Source organism: Penaeus chinensis, chromosome 26 (assembly GCF_019202785.1).
Source record: "Penaeus chinensis breed Huanghai No. 1 chromosome 26, ASM1920278v2, whole genome shotgun sequence".
In the NCBI taxonomy this organism is placed as follows: Eukaryota; Metazoa; Arthropoda; class Malacostraca; order Decapoda; family Penaeidae; genus Penaeus; species Penaeus chinensis.
Window position 1 is genome coordinate 16,025,077 of NC_061844.1, and position 15,599 is coordinate 16,040,675.

At 36.7% G+C, this 15,599-nt stretch overlaps 1 protein-coding gene across 1 annotated transcript; it reads right to left on the reverse strand.

Annotated features, from left to right (window-relative positions):
- Positions 1 to 3,901: 3,901 nt before the first annotated feature.
- LOC125039078 (transmembrane protease serine 9-like) lies at positions 3,902 to 14,697 on the reverse strand. The gene is made up of 20 exons (XM_047632806.1): positions 14,579 to 14,697; positions 14,136 to 14,291; positions 13,814 to 13,985; positions 13,633 to 13,720; positions 13,303 to 13,483; positions 13,030 to 13,169; positions 12,819 to 12,939; positions 12,556 to 12,687; positions 10,654 to 10,825; positions 10,473 to 10,560; positions 10,146 to 10,326; positions 9,875 to 10,014; positions 9,664 to 9,784; positions 9,402 to 9,533; positions 7,483 to 7,654; positions 7,302 to 7,389; positions 6,974 to 7,154; positions 6,703 to 6,842; positions 6,475 to 6,595; positions 3,902 to 4,134 (listed from the first exon to the last, which is right to left on the reverse strand). Exons 2-20 carry the CDS (start codon positions 14,275 to 14,277, stop codon positions 4,085 to 4,087), a joined length of 2,562 nt encoding a protein of 853 aa, XP_047488762.1. The 5' UTR covers positions 14,278 to 14,291; positions 14,579 to 14,697; the 3' UTR covers positions 3,902 to 4,084.
- Positions 14,698 to 15,599: the final 902 nt, after the last annotated feature.

The following is a 15,599-nucleotide window of genomic DNA, read 5'->3' on the forward strand; positions in this document are numbered from 1 at the left end:
ATTATAAATAAAAATCATTATAAAACATAGAATGACAATCTTTCTCTGTCGAGGTATAATAAGTAGCAAGGCTAAAACTTTCCATAAACAATTTTCTGTCCACTCAGAGTGAGCATCACCTACGGTGTAAACTAAACTGATTTCCCACAGCAACATAGTGATGGTACAATATCAATCAATTACCGAAGGTTTATAAGCGCCCCCCTTTATCAACTGCCCCCCCCCCCCCTTTTCAGAATAGTTCTGGATCCGCCCCTGGTTGGCAAGTTGAGCCTCAAAGGGAATGAGGCAAGGTTCAGAAGTCAAGGCCAAAGAGTACGCTTTCTCGGCTTGTTCATTTTGTCAGTCATTTGTTTTTGTACTTGTGGTATCTTTCGTGGCTTTTTAAAATATTCGTGGTTATAACTATAATTGGATACGCACGCACACACACACACACACACACACACACACACACACACACACACACACACCTGTCTAATTACTTTCCTGCTTATCTATCTATCTACATACACACATACACGTGCACAATATATATAATTATTCAACTGTACGTCTATCTCTTTACCTACCTATCTATACCTTCTCAGTAAAAATCATCGAAAGTTTTACACGAGTGCAGAGAGATTCCCTCAAAAACCGATGAATTCCAAAATGACAAAGGGTAAATCATCAAAATGCTGTACGGTATTTATTCATCTGTAATTGACGTTTAATTTAATTCATATCTTAAATTCATCTTCTTTGTATTTATTAATCTTCTAAAATGAATCAGAATAGACATAAGTGACGTTTGATTTAGTCCATACCAGTTGTCGCATGCTTACATCAGGCTACCGGCATTCAAGGATCATTTCCGGAGTCGCTAACGGACCGCTCCCAAAAGGTGATCGACATCCGTGTTCATCCGAAATCCGGGGAAAATTGCTGCCACTGACGAGCATGTTATATTCGGTGTAACGACCAAGCTTATCGTTCAGTATGCGTTGTAGTGAAAGGGCGTTCATAAATTGGATCAGTTATATTCGATACATGTATTATATTTAGCTTTTCGCTGGGTCAAGTTTACTAAAACAAAGTAATAAAATGAATTATACACGCACACACACTTACATGTATATATACATACACTTAATATTAAATATACATATACATAAATACTTACACACACACACACACACACACACACACACACACATATATAAGGCCTTTTTTGCAGCATCCCGAAACCCCTAACACTTTGATACATAGTTCCAAGTTGTATCACGGTCCCTACAAAACACGATATCATTGAAGTTTGTACTGACATACATATTATTGAAAAAAGGAGTAGTTATTTTTATTTATAAAGAAAGTCAATAGGAAACAATTAAAATAGATAATATACCGGTATGATTTATAATTAAAAGCAAGATATTGTGGAAGCTTCAAATAAAATGGAAAAAGTACCTAACTAGTCTGCAACTTCGCGAGGCTGTGTCAGATTCTGTCATAAAAAATCGTAATGCCATATTATATACATTGTTTTTCATATGAAACGTGGAAATTGCTTAAGCTTTTGCATCGTATCGTATCCACCGCAAGCGAGTTCCTTGTCGAAATCAGACAACTGGGTCATTCCAGTGATCACGGACATTCACTTCAGGGGCGTCACTTAAGGAGGGGTACGGGGGGTGGTTCACCCCCCAACTCTTAAAAAAGCCTCTTTTTGCAGGGCAAAATCTAGTTCTGCAGGGCAAATTTTCTCGTACGGAATCTGCTTCAATAGCCGATTAGTATTCAAGATATATAAATAACTATATGAAACTAATTGTTGATGATACTTGATTTATAACATACTTAATTTATAACTTTTATAACAGGCTACTTATAAAGAGCTAGTGAGCATTTTCTTTTTCGTGATTTGCAGGGCAAAACATATTTTTTCAGGGCAAATTTACCCGTCACCCCCCCAACTCATAACATGAAGTGACGCCCTGATTCACTTGCCTTATTGATTGAATTATTTAAACAAATCAAGATGTGCAGCATTTTATTTGATATTTTTGAGACTGTAAAGTTATATTATAGGGGTACTGAATAATTTTGAAAACATTTATTAAACCGAAGTCAATACCAAGTCATATGACTCGGACACGTTGGAAATTCTTACTATGTCGTTCCAGCGACCGTCTTTATTGACTTCAAATTTTACTCATATAGAGTGAACATGTATCTAGTGTACTGCTTAAGCGACACATTACAATGAAAAGTTACATAAAGAAACTTACGATGCGTATTTGTAATCAATGGAAATACAAATTCCTATCCGAGACTACGTGAAATATATCTGAAAAATATCGCGCTCTGATTGGCTAGCCAGTGTATCAAACCACATCAAGTTTAAAGCAAACGCTTTGATACCATGAAATAATGTTTTAACAGGTTCCAATAATGTACGCGTAAATGTCAAACATGTATCAGATATATGTAGGTGTGTGTGTGTGTGTGTGTGTGTGTGTGTGTGTGTGTGTGTGTGTGTGTGTGTGTGTGTGTGTGTGTGCGCCTGTGTCAGTATGTGTGTGTATTTGTGTATTTGCGTTTTGAGCGTGACTTTGTGTAATTAAGGATAAGATTACTGTTCACGCACACACGAAAATCCCACCGAGAGCAGGGAAGAGTCACAGGGGGCTCTTTGTGTGGTTCAGCCAATTTGAATAAATTGCAAGTAGTCTATGATATACTCTGCTGTCATTTTACCCGGTTGGCTGGGCATTGAGAGGAATTACAGATGAAACGTTATACATAAATATACATATATATAATGATATATGTATATTTATACTTATATGTATATATATACATATATATATGCATATATATATATAAATATATATATGTGTGCGTGGTGTACGTGTGCGCGCGCGCGCGTGTGTGCATATATATACACATTTATATACACATTTAAATTATATATATATACGCGCGCGCGCACACACACGCACACGTGAGTGTGTCTGTATATACACACATATAAATAGATAGATAAATAGATGAATATATGTGAATACATATACATATATGTACACACATACATATATGTATGTATATGTATATATACGTATACACACACATGTGTGTGCGTGAGTGTGTGTGTGTGTGTGCGTACATACAGTCTATATTTATATATATACTTTATATTTATATATATATATATTTTATACATACATGTGTGTATATATATACATATACATATGTGTATATGTACACACACACATATACATATATAAGTATGTATATGTATATATATGTATACACATATGTTTGCGTGAGTGAGTGTGTGTACAGTCTATATTTATATATATACTTTATATTATATATACTATATACATATATGTATATATATATGAATGTATATATATACACATCTGTATGTATGTATATATGTATATATATATGAATATGTATATATAAATATGTACACACACACACACATATATATGTGTGTGTGTGTGTTTGTGTACATATATATATCTATATGTATATAAATAAATATTTCAATATGGATGTATGTATTACATAGACATACATATATAGATGTGTATATATATACGTATTCATACACACACACACCATACACACTGTATGTTTATACACTGTGTACACTGTGTGTGATATATATACATATATATATATATATATATATTACACACACACACACACACATATATATATATATATACACATTACACATACACACTACACACACACACACACACACACACACACACACACATATATATATATATATATATATATATATATATATATATATATATATATATCAAATACACAATTATCATCGCACATGGATACCACTGTATTACTTTCCCACTGGAGATACGGACCAGTAAAACAACCATTCGGATAAGCCATGTATTTATTACGAATTATTATTATATATATATATATATATTTTTTTTTTTTTTTGAAAAGCCGGATAAAATCAACACGAAATTACAAAGTAAAAATTCCCGAACATAAAATTTGATCCAATCTTCCGCATGAAATTGCTGTGACTCATCTCCTGGATAGCGATGGAGAGCTAGGCCGTGCAGATGCCGCCGGTCGAAGTCGCAATCCAGTCCAGATATTCTGAGAGCAGAAGTTAATAGGATTAACTAGGGGGTCGACTGCGGTGACGATAATGATTGTGACTGTAGATGTGTTGGTAATGATAAAATTAACCACGATTTTAGCATAATTTATAATTTTCTTTGACGTTTGGAAATATTATTTCTTAATTTATATTGCAACAAGTATCATTAATAACATTATAATAAGTATAATGAGAATAATAATAATAATAATAATATAAGAACGATATCAGTAGTATTAAAAGAAAAAAAAAATCCCGAAAGGGGAAATCGGGTGAGGACACAAGTCTACTAATTGGCTCCTTTGTAGATGAGCACTTGTGGAGGAATTTGTGTTTGGCCTAGAGACATTTCACAATATAAAACTACAGTGTATAGTACCCGGTCGGTTAATAATAATGCAGTTGTACCATAATGTAATTCAGGAACACATACACACACACACACGCACACACACACGCACACACACACACGCACCCACACACCCACACACCCACACACGCACGCACACACACACACACACACACACACACACACACACACACACACACACACACACACACACACACACACACACACGTATATATATATATTAATATCCTTAAGTACAATAACCTTGCATTCACAAAACAAACAAAATAAACAATACAGTGCAGAAAGCACTACGGCCCAGGGTAAGGATAAGGATAAGTCCGATATGCGAAGCTGAACTTCGCCCGGGCTATGCCAATGAGGGGAGCCCGGCCTGTGTCGACTTATGTCGACTCGCTAACGTGTGTCAGCTGGTGCTGACTCGGCTTAGTCCTCACCCGCCGTGGTGCCCAGCCACAACAATAACCTCCAGGCGACAATTGCAACTTCTCGCGCCTGGGCGGGGCGCGAACCGCCGACCCTCGGATGAGAGGCCGGCACGTTACCACTGGATTAGCCCGGAGGCTGGGACTAGGGTGAACTGCTGAGTCGGGCTAGTGCGCCATATAAACAAATATAGCGGAGCTGGTGATAGGGGAAAAATGACATTTTGCTTAAGTATTCTATGAAGTTGAAAAGAGTGATGAATTAGAGGTTAAGGTTGCAATTATCAACGTACACGGAAGAAAATATTGGAAGATATCCATGATAGGAGGAGCGGGAATAGAATGTAAAAAATAATATTTATATGGAGGACATTATACCTTTGCAGTACGTTGCTGCATTTAAGTAGCACCCACTGACACGCGATCACCAACATTTTCCTGAACAAGCCTTTATTAGTCAAGATACCTCATGTTGTTTTACCTCTCTGTAATTATTTATTATATATATTTAACACTTATATCTACTGTGCATGTGTTTTCCATATGTTATACTTAATGTTTTACACACGGTTGACGGCACCATTATATCCCATTGTACTGAATCTAAAGTTATATACTGTATATAGATTTTACCAACAACTACAAACTTTGTTTCTTTACGAATCTGTGACAGGATTTTTTTTTTTTTTTTTATCACATAAAGCACTGGTACAATAGTAAAATAACACGTACTTGGATTTGGACTTAAGTACATAGTAAATTGACTGTACTTATACCTGAAGAAATATCCAAGTACTTGGACTCGGACCTAAGTACAGTCGACTGTACTTGGATCCAACCCTGCACAACAGTAAATGCAAGACAGATCAAGGGTATTCGAGTTGGTTTTACATGGAAAGTACGTCGATAGGAGATGGTGTTAGGAAATTCTGCTAAAACATTTCAGAAGAAATATTGGATGTCATATCATAGACATGTACTTAACCTTTTACATATACATGATATATCACATATAAACATATACATGCATATGTATATACATATATACATACGTACATTATATCTACCTCTGTATCTGCACACACACACACACAATATATATGTATATGTGTGTGTATATATGTGTGCACACACGCATTCTTATGTATATGTATATATAAAGTGTGTGTATACTTACATGCACTTACGCACACACACACACACACACACACACACACACACACACACACACACGCAGTCATTTTCCCCAACGGTTGTAGGACAGCTATGGTTGCGCTCAGTGTAGCCCTGATATAGCCCATCTTGAGTTGCTAAATCTTAAGAAACAATGCAATAATTATATATATATATATATATTTTTTTTTTAATTATGTGAGTTTGCACAGCCATGTTGCAATCCAGTGAATATTCTAGCCTATAGAGGAATTATGCTACGGACGTTCAACGGCGTCCGCACCACTGGGGTGTAACAAGGTACGGACGTCGAACAACGTTCGTATCACTAATAGCGTTAACATACAGAGCCAAAGATGATAACTTACTTGTAACTCTGGCGTAGACTCCGGGACTATTGGGTTGAGCACAGCCATAGCCCCACGACACAACTCCTACCAGTTTCCACTTGCCGTTTTCTTCAACTACCATTGGTCCACCAGAATCACCCTGCTCAATATAAATACTATGTAATAACCATAACAACAATAATAAACTAGAACACACAGGTCAATGAATATTTTCAGATGTACTACGGAGAATGGGTAGGAGTATACCTGGCAAGAATCTTTGCCTCCCTCGGGGAGTCCTGCGCAGATCATATTGTCAGTTATCTGTCCATTATACATAGTATTACAAGCTGTGTTTGTCATGGTCGGTACAGTCACTTCGAAGAGCACGGCAGATGTGGATCCTCCTATTAAACAAAATTCATAATGGTGACATTAACGGAGTTCAAGACCTTGTTTTTGTATGTAAACATTTGTGTACACAGCATGTGTCTCGTACTCATAGAGGTTCACATTCTCACAGATCAGTGATACTTACCCTGTTGTTGAGCTCCCCATCCTGTGATTGTAGCATCAACATTAGCATACATTTCACCAGCTGTTGGAAGGCACACAGGAGCAATTCGGTTGTCATCTGGGAACTCAATTGCATTAGCAAGTTTGAGAAGAGCAATGTCGTTGTCATACGTATTGCTGTTATAATCAGGATGAATCTTGATCTGCAAGAAAGACATTTTAATATATATATTCATCTATAATTATTATATTTGTACATGTGTTTTATATATAGGGAATTATCACCATACAGTGTTATAAGACTAAAATCCTAGTGATAAAAGTGAAAAAAAAAAACTGAATGAATTTACCTCGGCAATGTTAGTTGCCAGAGCTGCGGCATCAGTCGTGATGTACAAATTGTGGTCTCCATACAATACCCAGTCTGAGTTGATCATGCTGTAACAAAAGGAAATAGTAAGTTTTGTAAAGTATTTGATGTGATTTTGTTTATGCTTTTATGAAATGAAAGCTGCAGTGAAAAGCACGTACCCGACAGCGCAGTGGGCAGCGGTGACGACCCATTCATCAGAAATGATTGCTCCGCCACAGAAGTGATAAAGTTGAGCACCGTTGACCAGGGACACCATCCACGGGTATTCATTCACTTCGGTCTCATATCCGCCGACGATGCGGGTGGCTCGGTTCACAAGCCCACATTCGGCTGTGGGTATAGGATGAGTTCACAACTGAATATTGACTTCACGTGAATGGGATTGGATATTTACCTGTGTGTGTGTGCGATATACACGTGTCACTTAAGCCATGGTCACACTGTGACTGGATGTCTGCATCTGCTGCAAGAATTCTCAATTTGCCTTAATGAAAGTTCTGTAACTCATCAGAAACGAAAAATTTATGTTATAAATAATATAGTAAAAAGGTGCAAACAATTAATTTAAGACAATTGTAGAATCCCTTGTAAGTAATCTAATCTTTTGTGTCGGGATATCTGTACCATACAGGTCTGCATCGGTATATCCACAAAGTTTTTAAATAATACAGTACTGTAAAAAAAAAATAATAATAATAATAATAATAATAATAATAATAATAATAATAATATATATTTATAAATATATCAATAAATAAAGAAGCAAGACTCGAAGTACCATTAAGGTTAAACTTGACTGGAATCTAGAATTAAGAAAAAAATCTCATCCTTGTATTTGAATTTCGACTCTACTACAAACCTTTTTGTTCAACGTTTACTTGGGTGACTCAGAACTGAAAATGTCAACAAAAACAGCAAGTTTAAGCCGACATTTGATTGAGGCCGCTTATCATGACTAAGAAGGATAATATAATTAAGACATGCTAATGACATACGTAAGTGTAGGTATGCAGCAAGAAGAGTTTGGGCAGCTTAGAATTACTCGGTTAAAGAAATAGTAATTCCTATGGACATGTCTTAAGTAGTGAAACAATATAGAAAATATGGTTAGGGATTAACAGGGAAAGAAAAGCATCAAATGATCACCGTAAACGAGAGATTGCTGTTACATATGGCAAGATGGAGACGAAGTTGAAGCCGGACTTTTACTTTGACAGTAAAAAGCAAGGGGTAGGTGTGCAGATACTGTCTTGCTAGAATGGAAGTGTCGGTCTTTGCTGCACCAATTGCTAATCACTGTCAGTACATTATTTACCTCAACTGCCCAAGATTTATGTTCTGGCCCCCGGATTTTTTTTTTTTTTTTTTTTTTTTTTTAATTCAATGTTATATACATATGGGCCCACATGTGCGCAGCCGGCAAGGAGTCTATCCGTAGCCCTAGTGACCGATTCTGATTTCCCCATTCCTTGAATTGGAGGGAAAATGTGTTTTTCTTTGGAACACAGTTGATATCAATACTGTTATTATTGTTATTGGTTTTATGATCATTAAATTGTTATTGAAATCTCAACATTTAAGACAATGAAGTAATGCAAACGACCCTTTCCAAAGTCAAGGAAAAGGGTAAACAGGTGAAATAGGTAGGACTAATAACCGACTCCTTGGGGACTAAGCACTTGTAGAGCCATCTATGTGTAAATACAATAAACAAACAAGTATTACATTGGGAAAGGCATGCATTCTTGCCATACTTGGCAATTGGGTTAATAAACATTAAATTTTATTGAAGCAAATTATTGCAAGCGTTAATTCATTACTCTATATAGCATTATTGTTCCTTTTCCCGTATCTTCAGGCAGTGTCGCATTCCCTGATTGCTCATGGCAGAGCGATTAGTGTGACAGGATAGCGTCATGTCAACGCAGTTACGTGTTCTGTGTAACATGGCATACATCAAGTGGCACAGTGATTCACTTCAAAATGCATATCATAGTATATACTTCTTAAACTTTACTACTATTCGTATTATATCACCACAATGTGGCATCTAAAATCGTCCTTAAATGTTACATACGGCAATCGGAAGGTGATGTAGGTTCAGGCGTTGGAGGAGGTGGGGGAGGCGGTGTAGGGGGTGGTGGTGCGGGTGATGTGTAGTCAGTTGAACACACGCCAGTTGTTGATTCAGAAATCCAATTCAAATATTCTGATGAGGAAAAAATATCATGAGGTATTCACAAATATCCCAGTATTTATTTAAACGATTCTTATAATTCCACTTTCGTTATTTCACACTGGCATTCACTTGTTAAATGATAATAAAGTAGAGAGATTACGTGAAACTCTGGCGTAGACTCCAGGACTATTAGGTTGAGCACAGCCATAGCCCCACGACACAACTCCTACCAGCTTCCACTTGCCGTTTTCTTCTACAATCATTGGACCGCCAGAATCACCCTGCACAATAAAAAAGAGAAAATAAACAAATGCACTGATTAATATTTTTTGTCAGATGTAGCAAATTATGAAGAATGGGTGGAGATATACCTGACAAGAATCTTTGCCTCCCTCGGGGAGACCTGCGCAGATCATATTGTCAGTTATCTGTCCATTATACATAGTATTACAAGCTGAGTTTGTCATGGTCGGTACAGTCACTTCGAAGAGCACGGCAGATGTGGATCCTCCTATTAAACAAAATTCATAATGGTGACATTAACGGAGTTCAAGACCTTGTTTTTGTATGTAAACATTTGTGTACACAGCATGTGTCTCGCTCTCATAGAGGTTCACATTCTCACAGATCAGTGATACTTACCCTGTTGTTGAGCTCCCCATCCTGTGATTGTAGCATCAACATTAGCATACATTTCACCAGCTGTTGGAAGGCACACAGGAGCAATTCGGTTGTCATCTGGGAACTCAATTGCATTAGCAAGTTTGAGAAGAGCAATGTCGTTGTCATACGTATTGCTGTTATAATCAGGATGAATCTTGATCTGCAAGAAAGACATTTTAATATAGGTATTCATCTATAATTATTATATTTGTACCTATGTTTTATGTATAGGGAGTTATCACCATACAGTGTTACAAGACTGAAATCCTAGTGATAAAAGTGAAAAAAAAAACTGAATGAATTTACCTCGGCAATGTTAGTTGCCAGAGCTGCGGCATCAGACGTGATGTACAAATTGTGGTCTCCATACAATACCCAGTCTGAGTTGGTCATGCTGTAACAAAAGGAAATATTAAGTTTTGTAAAGTATTTGATGTGATTTTGTTTATGCTTTGATGAAATGAAAGCTGCAGTGAAAAGCACGTACCCGACAGCGCAGTGGGCAGCGGTGACGACCCATTCATCAGAAATGATTGCTCCGCCACAGAAGTGATAAAGTTGAGCACCGTTGACCAGGGACACCATCCACGGGTATTCATTCACTTCGGTCTCATATCCGCCGACGATGCGGGTGGCTCGGTTCACAAGCCCACATTCGGCTGTGGGTATAGGATGAGTTCACAACTGAATATTGACTTCACGTGAATGGGATTGGACATTTACTTGTGTGTGTGTGCGATATACACGTGTCACTTAAGCCATGGTCACACTGTGACTGGATGTCTGCATCTGCTGCAAGAATTCTCAATTTGCCTTAATGAAAGTTCTGCAACTCATCAGAAACGAAAAAATTATGTTATAAATGATATAGTAGAAATGTGCAAATAATTAATTTAAAACAATTGTAGAATCCCTTGTAAGTAAGCTAATCTTTTGTGTCGGGATATCTGTACCATACAGGTCTGTATCGGTATATCCACAAAGTTTTTAAATAATGCAGTACTGTAAAAATAAATAATAATAATAATAATAATATATATATATTTATAAATATATGAACAAACAAAGAAGCAAGACTCAATGTATCATTGAGGTTAAACTTGACTGGAATCTAGAATTTTAAAAATAACTTAATCCCTGTATTTGAATTTCGAATATACTACAGGCCTTTTTGTTCAACGTTCACTTGGGGTGACTCAGAACTGAAAATGTCAACAAAAACAGCAAGTTTAAGTCGACATTTGATTGAGGCCGCTTATCATGACTAAGAAGGATAATATAATTAAGATATGCTAATGACATACGTAAGTGTAGGTATGCAGCAAGAAGTGTTTGGGCAGCTTAGAATTACTCAGTGAAAGAAATAGTAATTCCTATGGACATGTCTTAAGTAGTGAAACAATATAGGAAATATGTTTAGGGATTAACAGGGAAAGAAAAGCATCAAATGATCACCGTAAACGATAGATTGCTGTCACATATGGCAAGATGGAGACGAAGTTGAAGCCGGACTTTTACTTTGACAGTAAAAAGCAAGGGGTAGGTGTGCAGATACTGTCTTGCCTGAATGGAAATGTCGGCCTTTGCTGCACCAATTGCTAATCACTGTCAGTACATTATTTAACTCAACTGCTCAAGATTTATGTTCTGGCCCCCGGATTTTTTGTTTTTGTTTTTTGTTTTCTCTTTTTTAATGTTACATACATATGGGCCCATATGTGCGCAGCCGGCAAGTAGTCTATCCGTAGCCCTAGTGACCGATTCTGATTTCCCCATTCCTTGAATTGGAAGGAAAATGTGTTTTTCTTTTTGAACACAGTTGATATCGATACTGTTATTATTGTTATTGGTTTTATGATCACTAAATTGTTATTGAAATCTCAACATTTAAGACAATGAATTAATGCAAACGACCCTTTCCAAACGTCAAGGAAAAGGGTAAACAGGTGAAATAGGTAGGACTAATAACCGACTCCTTGGGGACTAAGCACTTGTAGAGCCATCTATGTGTAAATACAATAAATAAACAAGTATTACATTGGGAAAGGCATGCATTCTTGCCATACTTGGCAATTGGGTTAATAAACATTAAATTTTATTGAAGCAAATTATTGCAAGCGTTAATTCATTACTCTATATAGCATTATTGTTCCTTTTCCCGTATCTTCAGGCAGTGTCGCATTCCCTGATTGCTCATGGCAGAGCGATTAGTGTGACAGGATAGCGTCATGTCAACGCAGTTACGTGTTCTGTGTAACATGGCAGACATCAAGTGGCACAGTGATTCACTTCAAAATGCATATCATAGTATATACTTCTTAAACTTTACTACTATTCGTGTTATATCACCACAATGTGGCATCTAAAATCGTCCTTAAATGTTACATACGGCAATCGGAAGGTGATGTAGGTTCAGGCGTTGGAGGAGGTGGGGGAGGCGGTGTAGGGGGTGGTGGTGCGGGTGATGTGTAGTCAGTTGAACACACGCCAGTTGTTGATACAGAAATCCAATTCAAATATTCTGATAGAAGAGATAGAAATATGAGGTATTCACAAATATCCCAGTATTTCTTTAAACGATTCTTATATTTCCACTTTCGTTATTTCACACTTGCATTCACTTGTTAAATGAAAATAAAGTAGAGAGATTACGTGAAACTCTGGCGTAGACTCCGGGACTATTGGGTTGAGCACAGCCATAGCCCCACGACACAACTCCTACCAGCTTCCACTTGCCGTTTTCTTCTACAATCATTGGACCGCCAGAATCACCCTGCACGATAAAAAAGAGAAAATAAACAAATGCACTGATTAATAATTTTTGTCAGATGTAGCAAATTATAAAGAATGGGTGGAGATATACCTGACAAGAATCTTTGCCTCCCTCGGGGAGACCTGCGCAGATCATATTGTCAGTTATCTGTCCATTATACATAGTATTACAAGCTGTGTTTGTCATGGTCGGTACAGTCACTTCGAAGAGCACGGCAGATGTGGATCCTCCTATTAAACAAAACATTCATAATGGTGACATTAACGGAGTTCAAGACCTTGTTTTTGTATGTAAACATTTGTGTACACAGCATGTGTCTCGTTCTCATAGAGGTTCACATTCTCACAGATCAGTGATACTTACCCTGTTGTTGAGCTCCCCATCCTGTGATTGTAGCATCAACATTAGCATACATTTCACCAGCTGTTGGAAGGCACACAGGAGCAATTCGGTTGTCATCTGGGAACTCAATTGCATTAGCAAGTTTGAGAAGAGCAATGTCGTTGTCATACGTATTGCTGTTATAATCAGGATGAATCTTGATCTGCAAGAAAGACATTTTAATATATATATAGTTATCTATAATTATTATACTTGTACATGTGTTTTATATATAGGGAATTATCACCATACAGTGTTATAAGACTGAAATCCTAGTGATAAAAGTGAAAAAAAAAAACTGAATGAATTTACCTCGGCAATGTTAGTTGCCAGAGCTGCGGCATCAGTCGTGATGTACAAATTGTGGTCTCCATACAATACCCAGTCTGAGTTGGTCATGCTGTAACAAAAGGAAATATTAAGTTTTGTAAAGTATTTGATGTGATTTTGGTTATGCTTTTATGAAATGAAAGCTGCAGTGACGAGCACGTACCCGACAGCGCAGTGGGCAGCGGTGACGACCCATTCATCAGAAATGATTGCTCCGCCACAGAAGTGATAAAGTTGAGCACCGTTGACCAGGGACACCATCCACGGGTATTCATTCACTTCGGTCTCATATCCGCCGACGATGCGGGTGGCTCGGTTCACAAGCCCACATTCGGCTGTGGGTATAGGATGGAATTACAACTGAATGGAGTTAGTTAAGAAACGATTGACTTTGTTGACGATGCAGATTTTGATTTTATGAAATACAAATATTGACAAAATATTTGTAATTTCTAGGTTGATTTTTTCAGATAATTTTAACGTACGACAATCCGATGTTGAGGCCGTCGTTGAAGTTGTAGGCACAGGCGTAGATGAGGTTGTTGTTTCTGTTGTCGTCGCCGTCGTCGTCGTCGTCGTCGTCGTCGTCGTCGTCGTCGTCGTCGTCGTCGTCGTCGTCGTCGTCATTGACTCTGGGATATCTTAGGAGGGAAGGACCTTTGTTAATAAACGAGAAAAATATAAGCAATGAAACTATACACTAAATTAAATCCTCATCTGGAAATATATATATATATATACATATTCATTTTGTCATAGTGCCTAAATGTTTTTCAATCATTAATCGTTGTCCTTGTAGAATATGAAATAATAATAATAATAATAATAATAATAAGAAGAATGATAATGATAATAATGATAGTAATAGTAATACTAATAAAAATAATAATAAAGAAAAAGCAATGAATGAACAAGTAAAATAACATACTCGAAGCTGTAACATAGCAGTTGAATCCTCTATTAACATTCTTCTATTAGTTTTAAACAAAACCCGTAGTCTCCAGCCTTCCACAGATACCGGTGAAGGGGGTCCGAGATCCACAGAATCTGAAAGAATAATATAAATCTTTCAATGATTAAATTGTGTGCATACATACAACACACATATAAATGTGTGTGTTATGTGAGTGTTATATATTGTATATACATGTATATATGTGTTTGTACATGTGCATATGTATATAGGCATATATATGCTTATGTGTATATATTTATACATATATACATATATATGTATGTATAGTCTTTGATTATGAATATATTTTTATTTACACACACACACACACACACACACACACACACACTCGTATTACGCACACGGGTGTGTATGTACATATAATAGTATATGCTTGTATGTGCAGTAATAACAACCTATTAATCAATTAACGAAAACCACAGAGCTTTCGTAATGGTTTATGGTCTACATTTACTTTTGACTAAATCCTTACTTTCTACTGGTTCCCGAACCCCAGATTCTTAAGAAGTCTTGTTTGCAGCGTCGGGATGGCTCGAGTAGGAAATCGTCGCATTCGATGGTTAAAGAAGATTCTGCCAAGGTCTGTAATGAAAAAAGAGAAGAAATATAAAGGGAAAAGTTTATGAAGGTGGGAATTTAAGGAAGAAGAAAAAATAAGTAAAATCGGTAAGCAAACAAATACAATTAAATAAAACTAAAGAAGAAAAAAGAAAAAAGAAAAAGATAATCTTTTCTTATTCGGAGAGATGTGTAGAAGACGAAATTAATTACTAAAGTATTAATAACGTAAATAAATCAGAATATCTAGGCAAAACGATAGGAAACCGTAAGCATTGTGAGCAAAAAAAACTGTAAACGAATAAATTAAGTGCTGGTGCAATCAACTATTAATTATCGTCCAACAGTACGAGCATAACCATCGAAGTATCCTTAAAGTAGTGCAAGGATGCGATGCGATTGAGATTTGCGAAGT